This window comes from Mobula hypostoma, chromosome 2 (assembly GCF_963921235.1).
Source record: "Mobula hypostoma chromosome 2, sMobHyp1.1, whole genome shotgun sequence".
NCBI lineage: Eukaryota > Metazoa > Chordata > Chondrichthyes > Myliobatiformes > Myliobatidae > Mobula > Mobula hypostoma.
In genome coordinates this window covers 124,521,147-124,537,186 of record NC_086098.1, presented here as the reverse complement: position 1 = coordinate 124,537,186, position 16,040 = coordinate 124,521,147, and the positions used below count along the sequence as shown (strand labels likewise).

Sequence of the window (16,040 nt, the reverse complement as noted above, 5' to 3'; positions counted from 1 at the left end):
TAAACTAAATATTAATATGTGTGACCATTGGACCATACATCAACAATGGTATTGATTATGAGAGGCATGCATAGAGTAGACAGCCAGTAACATTTTCCCCAAGGTCAATATGTCTAACACTAGAATGTATGCATTAAAGCTGAGAAGGGCGTAAGTTCAAAGGTGACTTTTACACAGAGGTGGGTGCCAGGAATGTTCTGCCAGAGGTAATAATGGAGGCAAGTATAATAGAGGTGTTTAAGAGGCTCTTAAGCACATGGATGTGCAGAGAATGGAGGGATATGAATGTTATGTAAGCAGAAGAGATTAGTTAGAACATTGGAATATGTTTAGTTAGTTCAGCACAGTTTTGTAGATCAAGAGGTCTGTTCTTTTGGTGCACTGTTCTGTGTTCTAAAATTGCAAATAATTACTCAGCCTGCCTCCCTTCTGAGCTCTTCATTTATGGAAAATGTCTAACTTCTGTTCTTTTCCTTCATCTAACACCAACAGCGATCATTTACAGTGTTTTTAATATGGAGTGATCATATTTGACCCTGATGCAAAAGAGCTAGCTGCATGAGACCATTTAAGTACCCCCTTTTTAGGAGACACAGTAAGTGATTTAGGGAAGAATTCCAGAGCCTAAAGCCTAGACAGCTGAAAACTGGAGGGCACCCACACCTCCAGAGGGCTGTAAATGTTTTAAGAATACGCAGTAATCTGATTCTCCCAGAGAAAGGAGATCCATGGTTTCACAATTGCCATTACAGTTTGTGATGAGCCACATCTAAATCAGAGGACAAAGAAATGTAGTTTTAAACGGCTGTTTGAAATGACCAATTGATTTGAAAAAATTGACATTTTAAGTGTCTGTTTTTTGTAGGTAAAACGCACTTTATTTATAAATGGATTATCAAAATATGCTGAACCTGAGAAAATAAAACAACATTTTCAGTAAGTACAATTTCAGCTGTGTTACTATTGATGAGCTTAAGTGATGGATGAAATGTTTTATGAAAATCCATACATACGTGAAAGGCATTGCCCACAGCTAACTTCTCTGTCTCATCGTACAAAAATAATCTGATCAAACTTGATGTGACCTTCGATATAGGTGTAAGTCATTCGATGTAGCCGTTCATTTTCTCAGGTTGATTCAGTCTGAAAGATTTCCCAATCAAATGGAAATGAATGAGAGACTGAACTAATTATTTTAGTTCATGAATCAGGAGTGTAAAAGTTGGTGCAGATAGTTGGTTTGAAATTTAAAACAATAAATTGGACAGTGATCTTTGCCTTAGATGATTTGATGCTGTGTATATTTCAGGGAAGCTTACCCAAACTGTCCAGTTTATGAAGTCCGTCTCTGTTATAATGTGGCAAGGCTAATGCGTCTCAATGCAGACCGGTAAGTGACCTATCATCTTTCTCTTCTGATAGTACAGTAGTTAATTCTCTACCTCGCTCTTATGTTAATTACTATTTGATATGTTTATTCAAACTATAAACTTGTTGGTTTCTGAAGGTATATTTAAATACCTGTTACTTTGTATTGTGTCAGATCACATGAAGCCATTTTAATTAATCTAACAACATCCACTTGGTGGCCGTGGTATCCTGGCACCTTGCTTTACACTCAGGATGCATGCTGTGGAGTGGGAGCACTAATGGCATGAGGGCTAAAGGGAGTTACTGTGTGGAGAGAGGTTACCTACTTAGGGCTGCTGTTAGGCATTATGGTCAGCAATGCAGCCATTTGGTAAAGAAATACAGGACTTAAGATTGGACCCTGGGCAGCACTGAGTGTGGACCATTTTTGGAATTGACAGCACCCAGTTATTTTGTCAATAGGCTATCCGGATCCAACAGAGTCTCTGATCACCACTTGTTGGTTGTGATGGTATCTGCCATCTCCTCTACATGGCTGCACAGCTCTTCTCAACCTGGAGATTCCTCTGTAGTGACATGTTCAACAATATTTACTGTCTTTTGAGAGTGTGTTTCAGCAAAGTATTCCTAAGAAAGAGCTATAAAGCAAAACAGAGGATGAGACAAGATCTATTGTCACATAAAAGAGGAGAAGATTGGAGAGACCAATGGGATGGACAGTCTGTCAACAAAGAACAGCTGCTGCTAGTCCCCAGCAGTGCCTGAATTCATTGTACCAAGCGATTAAGCCCACCTAACAGTGTCTCATGGCCAGCCTTTCATTCATTGCTTCTGGAGCACATTTTTAAAGTACAGTGGGGGTAATTACTTTATGTGTTTGAACTTGAAGTGCACAGTAACAAGCCAGTGTTCTGTGTGGTATCAGGGCCCATGATGGGCCATGCAAAAGAACACAGAAGCCATGCAGAAGAGGCAGAAGGAAGACGCCCCCTCACAAACTTACCCGCCTATCCTCTGGAAATTCCCACATTGTCTTCATTAGCTATCTCAGAAGCTAAAAGGTCAGAATTGAAGCAAGTCATCCTTAAACCAAATAAGAATAAGAAATCTGATGTAATCTGTTGCTTTGGGTGCAAGTCATTAATGCCATTTCTGAATAGTTCCAGGTTTAAGGAAACATCTTGTGTAGCAGACCTTGTAGTTTACATGTCTAATCAATCAAGTAAAATCTTGCTGAACCATAGTGTTTGTAAATGCCATCAAATTTCCAAATGTGAATGAACCCATTTAATACAAAGGTTCAATTGTATTATGTATTTTGCCATGTTAGATGTGGGGGCCTTGAGTCTTAAAACTGTGCCGTTTGGATTGAGAAGTGCCAGCCACTTTGTCAGGGACATCCAGCATTTCCAAGCAAGCTGCTGACCTTTGTCAGATCTTGTTATGCAGTAATAGCTTCAAAGTGAATTGATTGTTTCCTTTCCTTGAAAGATAGTTGGCTTTTTACCACATGGCAACTTCTATAACCACTTTCTTGGAAATGGAATGCTAACCGCCTGCTTCTTATAATGACTTTCCCAGCTTGCATGGTGGAATTTGAACTCTGCCTTGGTGACCAGTCCAACATATTTATTTTTTGTGCAGGCCCCATGCCTCAGAAGGTTTACTCTGCTTCTGTGGAGCAAATTCAAAGAATTGTAGATCCCATTGTATTTTACAGCGAGGGTTAGCAGTTGATGTTAATGTTGCAAATATTCTAAGTTTTAGTGATGTGTCCTACTATGCCATTGTACATACACTCTCATTTTATTCATTTTATTTGTTCTACTCTGCACTTCAGGAGAAAAGCTAAGCGTAGCAGAGTGTACTATTCTAAAGAGGAAACACCAGTCATGATTAATCCCAAGCCCTGTGGACAACTGTGCTGTTGTGTTGTCAAAGGCTGCGAGCAGGTAGGTGAACTAGTTTTGACAAGAAGCCAGTTCTTACTGAACAGATGTATTTTGAGAAGGATCTCAGTCGTACCCTATAAGAAAATGGGCTGGTGCTGGCATTAGGCAAGAGTCAATAACTACTTTGTAAATATGCTAGAGAGGGGCACACAAGACTGCAGATGCTAGAATTTGGAACAGCAAACAATGTACTGGAAGGACTCAGCGGGGCAAGCAGCATCTGTGGGGGGGGGGGAGGAATTGTCCTAACCCTTTCCTCACAGAGGTGCTGCTTGACCTTCTGAATTCCTCCAGTACATTATTTGTTGCTTGTAAACATTCTTTCTCTGCAAACTCTTCTAGAAAGACTGGCCTCATGTTGCATCGGTATAGAGTGTGATCCTGTTGCCACGTGGAAGAGAAAGCAACCAGGTTTGAGATACCTCTCAAAAATTGTTAAAAGTTATTCTGTCCCGAGCCTTGTGGCCCATCAGACTGGTGCTTATGCTGGTTTCTGTGGCGTGAAGCGACTGAGAGTATGAGTTTGAAAATGCCAGTTTTGCGTAAGAATGACAGGCGTCCACACCAGGCGTTTTTGAAAATACCTTCATCCACATTAAAATGAATATTTGGGTGAATCTCCTCCTACTGGGCATGCGCAGGACACATCTACAGAAAACAAGCGAAGAGGAAGCAGTATACTTGGTGCGCGTTTGTCCAGTTACAGACTAGAAAAACTTAAAAGGAAATTGCCAAACAAAAGACTTGGTGCGCATTTGTCCAGAAACATTTCCTACAGCCATAGTCTCTTCACCGATGAAAGGGACAACAGCTACAACTAAATGCAATAAGGCTTGTTACTGGGCAAAAGTGAAATTTGCTGTTACTTCATTTGTTTGCCTTTACTTTTGCCATGTCTTTGTGTATTATTTTGCTGTATTTAACATGTGCAATAGAACAAGTTACTGGGCAAAAGTGACAATTGCATTTATTGAATGTTTGCACAAGCAATACATTAATAAAGCACCTTGTTAAATGTATAAAACATGTCTGCATCAGTGTTATCTTGTATTTCCATGCAATGTTACATTAGGCTGTTACACATCTATTGTCAGATATTGTTGTGGTGTTGGAGTTTGCGTTCAAGAAAACAATGAAATGCCAAGCTGTCGCCACCATTTGTTCCGGCACGTCATGACAGCGGTTTTAAAAATAGCTGGTTACCCCGTACACACTACGCCGGATATTAGGAGTTTTCAGATTTATTCGCTCTGAAGAGCGTTTCTGAAAATCTCCATTTTCAGGGGAGGAAAACGCCGTTTCATTGTGGACGGAGGGTCAAAACGAAGAGAAAAAGTTTTGGTTGCAGATTTATCTGGTCTAGTGTGGACGTAGCCTGAATTACATGTAATCCCTGCTGCTTATTTTCACTGTCGATAACCTTAGTGAGATAGGAGACCTTGGTGTTCTTAGTATGAATTAATGGCATTACCAATATGTGAATGCAAAGCCAATGAGCTTACCTTCAGCAAAGTATTTAGGAACTTGTTTCCAACAGTAATTTCTTGTCTATAGTTAAGGCAAACATTTTCTTTCTACAGGAAAATGCAGTGGAATATTACACCAAATTGGAACAGAAACTTAATGAGGAATACACAAAAGAGAGGGGAAAAGTGTATGAGAAACCACTTGGCATGGCTTTTGTAACATTCCATGATGAAGCAGCAGCAGCTCGGTGAGTCGGTCTTATAAATCCTGAACTTCATGAATGTGCACAGCCTATCTTTGCATCTGTAGGGACATTCTGGATATTTTGCAAATCTGAGCTGTTCAAATGTAGATGTCTCATGGAAACAAATGATAGCGCGTGGCAAGAATAATTAAACCATAACACACAGGAGCAAAATTAGCTCATTTTCGCAAATTAGCAAAATTTGGCCCATTGAGTCTGCTCTGCTATTCCAATGTAGCTGATTTATTATTCCTCTCATCCCCATTCTCCTGCCTTCACCCCATAACCTTTTTTATTTTACAATGCAACAACAAAAAAACAGTTTAAAAAAAGAGGTTTATACAGTGCAAAACAACCATATCAAATGTACAGCTCATAACAGTTAAGGAAAAGCTCCCATAGTAGAATTGTATGAAGTTAGTTACCACCCCACCCTCCCACTACCCAACTCCAAGCCAGCCTTACGATATATAGAAAAGTTAATCAGAACTTTTATCACCACAGAGCTGTATTTATAAAAAGAAGGTATATTGCCTGCTACCTAAGCTATAATATGTTTACACATCAAAAAAAGACTGTGTCTTAACCAAAAGAAGTTGGAAGTAAGGGATTTAAATGCAAAAGGGAAAAAAAAGGAGGGATAAACCCTTAATCTAAACAGGAATTATGAAAATATTCAAGAAAAGGTCCCCACACCCTTTGGAACTTTGTCTGAATTAAGAAGTGAATAATGAATCTTTTCAAGGTCTAAGCAGGACATAATGTCTCCGAGCCATTGAGCATGAGTGGGTGGGGCAACATCTCTCCACTTAAGAAGGACTGCACATCTGGCCAAAAGAGAGGCAAAAGACAATATACGATGTTTAGTCAGACTCAGATGCGTGTCAACTTCTCCTGAGGTGCCAAAAAGAGCAATCGGGGGTTAGGTTCCAAATAGCAATTAAGTATATGGGATAAAGTTAAAAAGACATCTCTCCAGAATTTCTCCAAACTAGGACAAGCCCAGTACATATGAATAAGGGAAGCCTCGCCCCCTTTACACTTGTCACAACAGGGACTAATATCAGGATAGAACCGCGATAATTCAGTTTTAGACATATGAGCCCTGGGTACAACCTTGAACTGTAAAAGGCAGTGGCGAGCACATAAAGAAGTTGAATTAACTGACTTGAGAATTGAATCCCAAACCTCGTCGGACTGAGGAAAATTTAAATCATGCTCCCAAGCAGTTTTAATTTTGTCAAAGGGGGCTCGCTTCAAAATCACTAACATATCTCAAATAGATATTAAACCTTTACCCGATGGGTTCATACGAAGAAACAAGTCCACAACATTTTTATTAGGTACCTCCGAAAAGTTTGGTATTAAAGGGTTGATAAAATGTCTAATTTGGAGATATCTGAAGAAATGAGTGTTGGGTAGGTTGAACTTTACAGACAGTTATTCAAAAGCTGCAAAGTGATTGTCTATGACAAGATCTTCAAAGCACCTAATGTCCTTTCTGTGCGGGTCTTGAAATGTGAATTCCTGCATAGAAGGCTGAAAAGGATGATTATGTAGAATAGGACTAGAGAGAGAGAAACCGTGAAGACCATTATATTTTCAAAACTGAGCCCATATTCTCAAGTTTGTCTGATGACAGGATTAACAATTGATTTAGGCAGATGGCAAGGAAGTGCGGATCCAAGAAGTGTGGGAATGGAGAGATTCTTATAAGAGTTCAACTCCATTGCCACCCATGCTGGGCAGTTAGACTGATTATAAAAGTAAGACCAAAAGATAAGACAACGTATGTTGGCTGCACAGGAACATAAACGAAAATTCGGCAAGGCCATACCACCTACCCTTTTAGGTTTTTGAAGGTGAGTTTTATTTAGTCTAGGACGTTTGCCCTTCCATAGATAGGACAAAATAATAGAATCTAACAAGTCAAAAAAAGCTTTAGAAATAAAAATCGGTAAAGATTGAAATAAGTATAAAAATTTAGGAAGGATGTACATTTTAACAACAATAATTCGACCTATCAGAGACATAGACAGGTTACCACTGTACTAGACTCTGTTTTGTATGATTTAAAAGATTAGATAAATTTTCTCCAAAAAGACGCTTATAGTTCCTTGTTACTGTAATGACAAGGGAAGTAAATTGATTATTTACTACTTTAAAAGGGAGGTTATGAAATCCTAATATTTGTGCTTCTCTGTTTATTGGAAAGAGTTCACTCTTATGTAAATTAAGTTTGTATCCGGAAAGCTGGCTAAATTTGTTAAGAAGTGAAAACATTGGGGATAAGGAGGTAGTCGGATTTGATATAAAAAGCAAAAGATCATCAGCATAAAGAGAGACTTTGTGCTCAACACCCACCCCCCAATTCAGCACAGCTATGAAACGCAATCGTCATTGGCTCTATAGCCAGATCAAAAAGTAAGGGACTTAAAGGACACCCTTGCCGGGTGCCACATTTAAGATTGAAAGGTTGGGATTGATGAGAGTTGTCAAGTCAGAAACAGTGAGGTGCGAATATAACAATTTAATCCATGTAATAAAACTTCGTCCAAAATCAAATTTTTCTGAAACCGAGAAAAGATAATACCACTCCACACGATCAAACGCTTTCTCCGCGTCTAGAGAAATGACACATTCAGGAATCTCAGCTGAAGGTAAGTATAAGATATTAAATAAACAATGTATATTAAAAAAGAGGAGACTATTTTTAATAAAACCAGTTTGGTCTTCAGAAATAATTAAAGGTAGAATGTTCTCCAATCTGCGGGCCAAAACTTCAGCCAAAATTTTAACATCAACATTTAGCAAGGAAATCGGCCTATGCAAAGAACACACTGATGGATCTTTGCCTTTTTTCGCTAAAAGAATGATACATGCCTCGTTAAATGAATCTGGTAACTTGTTTAAACGAGTCGGATAAAACTAAAATTAGTTGAGGCGACAGCAGTGAGGAAAATGATTTATAGGATTCTACAGAGAACCCATCAGGTCCAGGAGATTTACCAGACTGCAATACAGAGATAGCTGAGGATATTTACTCTAATGATAATAGCTCATTCAGTTTTGCTTTGAGATCAGGAGAAAGCGTAGGAATATTTAAACTATTTTAAAAATGCTCGACAGAAATATTATCATTTAAAGATTCAGGTGTAGAGTCGAGAAGAGTAATTCTTGAATCTGTCTTTAATTTCAGAATGATTCAAGGTAATATTCCCACTTCCCTTTTTCAATTTTTTAAATTGAGTTTCAAATTGATAAGCATAACAACGATAATGATACAAAGAGATCGGGATTACATTAATAACAGTTAACTGAGGCTGTCTGCAAGAAGGGTCAGAGCCGTCTCTATTTCCTGAGGAGACTGAGGTCCTTTAACATCTGCCGGACGATGCTGAGGATGTTCTACGAGTCTGTGGTGGCCAGTGCCATCATGTTTGCTGTTGTGTGCTGGGGCAGCAGGCTGAGCATAGCAGACACCAACAGAATCAACAAACTTATGCATAAGGCCAGTGATGTTGTGGGGATGGAACTGGACTCTCTCACGGCGGTGTCTGAAAAGAGGATGCTGTCTAAGTTGCATGCCATCTTGGTCAATGTCTCCCATCCACTACATAATGTACTGGGTGGGCACAGGAGTATATTCAGCCAGAGACTCATTCCTCCAAGATGCAACACAGAGCATCATAGGAAGTCATTCCTGCCTGTGGCCATCAAACTTTACAACTCCTCCCTTGGAGGGTCAGACACCCTGTGCTGATAGGCTGGTCCTGAACTTATTTCATAATTTACTGGCATAATTTACATATTACTATTTAACTATTTATGGTTCTATTACTATTTATTATTTATGGTGCAACTGTAACGAAAACCAATTTTCCCCTGGGATCAATAAAGTATGTCTATATACAGACACAGACTCCAAGTAACATATTTAATTTAAACCTCCCAATCTCTCAATAATTGAACATGAAAAAGATTCAGAATAAAGTTTTTACCCCTTACACTTAAAAAAAAAACAAAACAAAACAAAGACTAGGTTGCCATATTTCATCGGTTAAGATCATTGTTTGTCATTAACTCCGCTCCTCTATACACAAACAAAAAGTTATTAAAAAGGATTCAGAAAAGGTATATTCCCATTTCCCATTCGAATGTTTGTAATATGTTGTTTAGCTCTAGAGCGTCTTAGTTGGTTAACTAAAAATTTACCAGATTTATCACCATGGCTCTTACTTTCCAAAGATTGGCATTTAATTGGGTGAGTGGAAATAAGGTTAAACTTAGTTTGAAGTTCCACTCATTTCTTATACAACTCTGGATTTTTGGTCTGTTGCTTTAATTTGATTGACCAGATCTAATTGCTCTTTATGGGTCTTTCTTTTCAAATTCACAGTACGTGAAATTATTTCACCCCTTAGATATGCTTTCATAGCATCCCAAACAACCTGACTTGAGGTTTCAGATGACATGTTAGTATTTTTTTTTAAAAGTTATCTGGTCCTCCATAAATTTTACAAAATCATTATCTGACAACAGGGTTGGATTAAAACGCCAATGCTTATTCATTTGGGGGAAACCAGGATGAATTATAGACAGGGTGACTGGGGCGTGATCTGAAATCAATACTCTGATAGTCACGAGCGAACAGATGGAATGAGCTGATTATCAATTAAAAAATAATCAATTCTAGTGAAAGTGAGATGGACATGTGAAAAAAAAGAGTAGTCTCTCTCATTTGGATGGAGAAAATGCCATACATCAGAGATATCATAAATGGAAAGGAAAGACTGAATTGATAAAGCAGATTTACTTGGTAGTCTAGGAACAGAGGATAATCGATCCAAAACTGGATCTAACCAACAATTAAAATCGCCACCCAATATGAGAGAATCTGGACTCAGCTCAGGCAATAAAGAGAAAAAAACGATCAAAAAACTCCACATCATCCAAATTGGGAGCATATAAATTAGCCAAGACTACCAATGTGTTACATAATTTCCCCGAGACAATAATAAAATGACCATTTGTATGAGATACTTTGTTATGAAGCTCAAAGGGAACATTTTGATTTATAAGAATTGAGACCCCCCCCCCCCCGGCTTTAGTGTGAAAAGTAGAATGGAAGTGCTGCCCCACCCATCTTGACATGAGACGAGAGTTATCAGAACTGCGAATGTGTTTCTTGCAAAAAAGCAGTTGCTGTGTTAAGCTGTTTAAGATGTGAAAACACCTTCCTTCTCTTAAGAGGATGGTTCAATCCCTCAACATTCCAGTTTACAAAATTTAACAGACTAAAAAAAAAGATAGAGGATAGTAGGCAAAAGCATTATCAGAAATTCGTGTAACAGCTCTAGGGCAAAAGCATAAGACTAGAAAAACAGGACAGAAATATATCCTGAATAATACAAATATCTAAAGGTTCTATAAATAATATTGGCATTAGAGTTCCCTCCCCACCCCCGCACCCCACGGCAAGAGAGCTACCGAAAAACAGCAGCAAGCTCTTCAAAAAAAAGTTACCCCATAACCCAACTTCCTGTCTTTCTGTCTCTGTCTCTGGAAACAGCTTATCCACTGATGTCTACTATAAGCCTACTGACTCTCACAGCTATCTGGACTATTCCTCTTCTCACCCTGTCTCTTGCAAAAACGCCATCCCCTTCTCACAATTCCTCGGTCTCCGCCGCATCTGCTCTCAGGATGAGGCTTTTCATTCTAGGACGAGGGAGATGTCTTCCTTTTTTAAAGAAAGGGGCTTCCCTTCCTCCACTATCAACTCTGCTCTTAAACGCATCTCCCCCATTTCACGTACATCTGCTCTCACTCCATCCTCCCGCCACCTCACTAGGAATAGGGTTCCCCTGGTCCTCACCTACCACCCCACCAGCCTCCGGGTCCGACATATTATTCTCCGTAACTTCCGCCACCTCCAACGGGATCCCACCACTAAGCACATCTTTCCCTCCTCCCCTCTCTCTGCATTCCGCAGGGATCGCTCCCTACGCAACTCCCTTGTTCATTCATCCCCCCCATCCCTCCTCACTGATCTCCCTCCTGGCACTTATCCACTTATCCGTGTAAGTGGAACAAGTGCTACACATGCCCTTACACTTCCTCCCTTACCACCATTCAGGGCCCCAAACAGTCCTTCCAGGTGAGGCAACACTTCACCTGTGAGTCGGCTGGGGTGATATACTGCGTCCGGTGCTCCCGATGTGGCCTTTTATATATTGGCGAGACCCGACGCAGACTGGGAGACCACTTTGCTGAACACCTACGCTCTGTCCGCCAGAGAAAGCAGGATCTCCCAGTGGCCACACATTTTAATTCCACATCCCATTCCCATTCTGACATGTCTATCCACGGCCTCCTCTACTGTAAAGATGAAACCACACTCAGGTTGGAGGAACAACACCTTATATTCCGTCTGGGTAGCCTCCAACCTGATGGCATGAACATCGACTTCTCTAACTTCAGCTAATGCCCACCTCCCCCTCGTACCCCATCTGTTACTTATTTTTATACACACATTCTTTCTCTCACTCTCCTTTTTCTCCCTCTGTCCCTCTGACTATACCCCTTGCCCATCCTCTGGGTCCCCCCCCCCGTCTTTCTTCCCGGACCTCCTGTCCCATGATCCTCTCGTATCCCTTTTGCCTATCACCTGTCCAGCTCTTGGCTCCATCCCTCCCCCTCCTGTCTTCTCCTATCATTTTGGATCTCCCCCTCCCCCTCCTACTTTCAAATCCCTTACTCACTCTTCCTTCAGTTAGTCCTGACGAAGGGTCTCGGCCTGAAACGTCGACTGTACCTCTTCCTAGAGATGCTGCCTGGCCTGCTGCGTTCACCAGCAACTTTTATGTGTGTTGCTTGAATTTCCAGCATCTGCAGAATTCCTGTTGTTTCCTGTCTTTTAACATTGTCATTAGCTCCATCTTATTATCAATTAAAAAACAGAAAACTTTTAGCACTACAAACTAAAGTTATACATAATGAAAAGAAAAACAATTCGACCACAATTTGTTAAGCTTAACTCAAGGTAATAATCCAAAAAACAGATATGAACTAGTATTTAAGAAAAAATATAAAAAACAAGTAAACAGACTTTACCCAGTGACCTACCCACGAGAAACTATGAAAAAAAATTTACTGACTTAAGAAAGAAAGATCGGGAAAAAGAGAGGAGGGGAAAAAAATGTACTTCTCCACCAGTGTAAGTAATCAAACTGAATCTGAGGGACTCAAAGTAACAAGGAGGTTGTCGATAAATTTCTGAGCTTCTGTAGCCGAGTTAAACCACTTTTTGCCTCCACTAGTAAGAGATATTTGGAGGTGAGCTGGAAATCGAAGGGAAGGCCTGAATCCGCGATTATATAGTTCTTTCATGACTCCTTTATACTCAGCTCACAGACTCAGAACTTGGGGAGCATAGTCCTTGACAACACGAATTGATTGACCCTTGTATTCCAACTTCCCTCTCCAACTGGCTTCTTTAATCAAGAGATCTTTAACCTGGTAGTGATGAAAACGAATAATTACAGGACGTGGCTTGTGCTCCAGCTTAGGTGCTAAGGTATGATGAGTTCTGTCTATCTCAAGCGGGGTCGAAATTATGTCGTTCCCAAAAATCTCACGTAGCAAAGTGGAGAAAAATTCGGCAGGGGATCCACTTTCGATAGCCTCTGGCAAGCGGAGAATACGTAGATTTTGATGTCTTCTCTGACTTTCTAGCTCGGTAACTTTGGATATTAGCTTGCTGTTATGATCTCTCAAGCTGGAACAAACATTTTCTAACTCTTTAAAACGGCAGTCTAAATCATCTGTGGCAAACTTGAGATGTGATAAACGTTGGGCATGATCCTCCACTTTGGACTTAATTTGATCCAATTTCGATTCCAACAAACTGAAAGAAGACTTATATTCATTAATTATCTCCTGTTGGTGATGTTCTAATATCAAGATCATGTTTTCGCCGGAGAAGCTGGCCACTGGAACTTCTTTTTTCCCTGATTTGGTAGTCTTTGAAGCCATTGTAAAACAGGCGTATTCGCAGGCAGGAGGGAGAATAAAATGTTTAACAGTTTGGAGTAAAAGAAAGGGAGAGAAGGAGTGGGGAGATAAGAAATAGAAGCGATAGCTTTTAGTGACTAAACGATTGTCATCTTGACCGGAAGTCAGACTCCATAACCTTCAACACGCTTGCAAGTCAAGAACCTATCAACCTGCACTTTAAATGTACCCAGTGACTTGGACTCCACAACCATATGTGGCAATGACTTCCACAGATTCACCACCTTCTAGCTAAAGACATTCCTTCTCATCTCTATTCTAAACAGATGTCCCACTATTCTGAAGCTGTGGCCTCAGGTCATAGATTCCTCCACTATAAGAAACGTCCTCTACACATTCACTCAATCTAGACCTTTCAGTATTCAATAAGTTTCCGTGAGATCCTTTCTCCACCCCCCACCCCTTCTAAAGTTCAGTGAGTACAGGCCCACAGCCATCAAACTCCCTTTATAAGTTAACGCATTTATTCCTGGAATCATTCTCGTGAACAACCTCTGGATCCTCTCCAATGCCAGCACATCTTTTCTTAGATAAGGGACACAGACCACTTAGGAAATAGTCTACACCTTTATTCCTTCTAGCAAAGTGTATGACCATACAATTTCCTACACTATATTCTATCTGTCACTTTTTTTTTGCTCATTCTCCCAATCTGTCTAAGGCCGTCTGCAGACTCCCTGCTTCCTCAACACTACCTGCCCCTCCACCTATCTTCGTATCTGCCACAAATTTGGCCACAAAGTGATCAATAACATCATCAAAATCATTAACATATAACATAAAAATGAGTGCTGACCTCTGTAGAACACCAGTAGTCAACGGCAGCCAACCAGTAAAAGCTCAATGGTAGTGTCCTTCCTGTAATATCACGGACTCTTGTCTTGTTAAGTAGCTTCATGTGTGGTACCTCGTCAAAGGCCTTCTGAAAATCCAAGCAAACATCCACTGACTTCTTTGTTTATCTTGTCTGTATTTCTTCAAAGAATTCCAACAGATATGTCAGGCAAGATTTCCCCATAAGGAAGCCATGCTGACTTTGGCCTATTTTATCAAGTACCCGGAAACCTCATCCTTAATAATGGACTGCAGCATCTTCCCAACCAATGAAGTGACATATGTATTTTCCAGTCCTCCAGAACTATTCCAGAAGCTAACTATTCTGGAAAGATCATTTCTAATGCCCGCACAATCCCTTCAGCTACCTCTTTCAGATCCCTGGAGTGTCATCTATTTGGTCCAGGTGACTTGTGTACCTTCAGATCATTCAGCTTCCCAAGCACCTTCTCCTTAGTGATAGCAACTACACTTACTTCTGCCCCTTGACATACTCAAATTTCTGGCACACTGCCAGTGTCTTCCATAGTGAAGACCTACACAAATTACTTATTAAATTCTTATGGCATGTCTTTATCCACTGTTACTACCTCTCCAGCATCATTTTCCAGTGGTCCAATATCCAGTCTTGACTCTTTTTTACTCTATGTACCTGAAAAAATATTTGGTACCTACAAAAATATTTGGTACCTACTTTTATATTATTGGCTAGTTTACCTTCATATGTAATCTTTTCTCTCCTTTGGACTTTTTTTAGTTGCCTTCTGTTGGTTTTGAAAAGCTTCCCAATCCTCTAGCTTCCCACTATTTTTGCTCTTTTATATGCCCTCTTTTTTTAGCTTTTCTGCTGTCTTTGACATCCCTTGTCAACCACAGTTGTGTCATCCTCCCTTTAGAATACTTCTTTAGGATGTACCTGTCCTGTGCTTACCGAATTGCTCCTAGAAACTCCAGTCATTGCTGTTCTGCTGTCATCCCTGCTAGCATCCCCTTCCAATTAACTTTGGCCAGCTCCTCTCTCATGCCTCTAATTCCCTTTACACCACAGTAATATTGATACATCTGACTTCCTCTCAACTGTAGGGTGAATGCTATCATATTATGATCAAAGTTCAACTTAAATTTATTTTAAAAGTACATATTTGTCACCTTGTACAACCCTGAGATTCTTTTTCTTGCAGATATATTCAATAAATCCATAATAGAATAATAACCATAACAGAATCAATGAAAGACAGCACCAACTTGGGCATTCATCCAGGGCGCAAAAGACAATGAACTCTGCAAATGCAAAAAGAAAGAAATAATAATAATAAGTAAACCACCAATAAATATCAGGAACATGAGATGACAAGTCCTTGAAAGTATGTCCATAAGTTGTGGGAACATTTCAGTGATGGGGCAAGTGAAATTGAGTGAAGTTGTCCCCTTTGGTTCAAGAGGTTGATGGTTGAGGAGTAATAACTGTTCCTGAACCTGATGGTGTGGGCCCTGAGATTCCTGTATCATCTTCCTGATGGCAGCAGCAAGAAGAGAGCATGTCCTGGGTGGTGGGGGTCCATGATTATGGATGCTGCTTTCCTGCAACATAGAATAGTACAGCACAGTACAGGCCCTTCGGCCCATAATGTCATGCCGACCCTCAAACCCTGCCTCCCGTATAACCCTCCCACCTTAAATTCCTCCATATACCTGTCTAGTAGTCTCTTAAATTTCACTAGTGTATCTGCCTCCACCACTGACTCAGGCAGTGCATTCCACACACCAACCACTCTCTGAGTGAAAAACCTTCCTCTAATATCCCCCGTGAACTTCCCACCCCTTACCGTAAAGCCATGTCCTCTTGTATTGAGCAGTGGTGCCCTGGGGAAGAGGCGCTGGCTATCCACTCTATCTATTCCTCTTATTATCTTGTACACGTCTATCGTGTCTCCTCTCATCCTCCTTCTCTCCAAAGAGTAAAGCCCTAGCTCCCTTAATCTCTGATCATAATACATACTCTGTAAACCAGGCAGCATCCTGGTAAATCTCCTCTGTACCCTTTCCAATTCTTCCACATCCTTCCTATAGTGAGGCGACCAGAACTGGACACAGTA

The 16,040-nt window shown here is 40.3% G+C and overlaps 1 protein-coding gene across 4 annotated transcripts in view; it reads left to right on the top strand.

Moving 5' to 3' along the window:
* LOC134342456 (CSC1-like protein 2) overlaps positions 1-16,040 on the top strand; it is a 211,216-nt gene that overhangs the window by 135,175 nt on the left and 60,001 nt on the right. For all 4 annotated transcript variants that reach the window (XM_063040606.1, XM_063040605.1, XM_063040607.1 and 1 more), the window contains 4 exons: positions 866-936; positions 1,310-1,390; positions 3,212-3,323; positions 4,904-5,037. In XM_063040606.1, the coding sequence (XP_062896676.1) occupies positions 866-936; positions 1,310-1,390; positions 3,212-3,323; positions 4,904-5,037 (398 nt within the window). The remainder of the gene's footprint in view (positions 1-865; positions 937-1,309; positions 1,391-3,211; positions 3,324-4,903; positions 5,038-16,040) is intronic.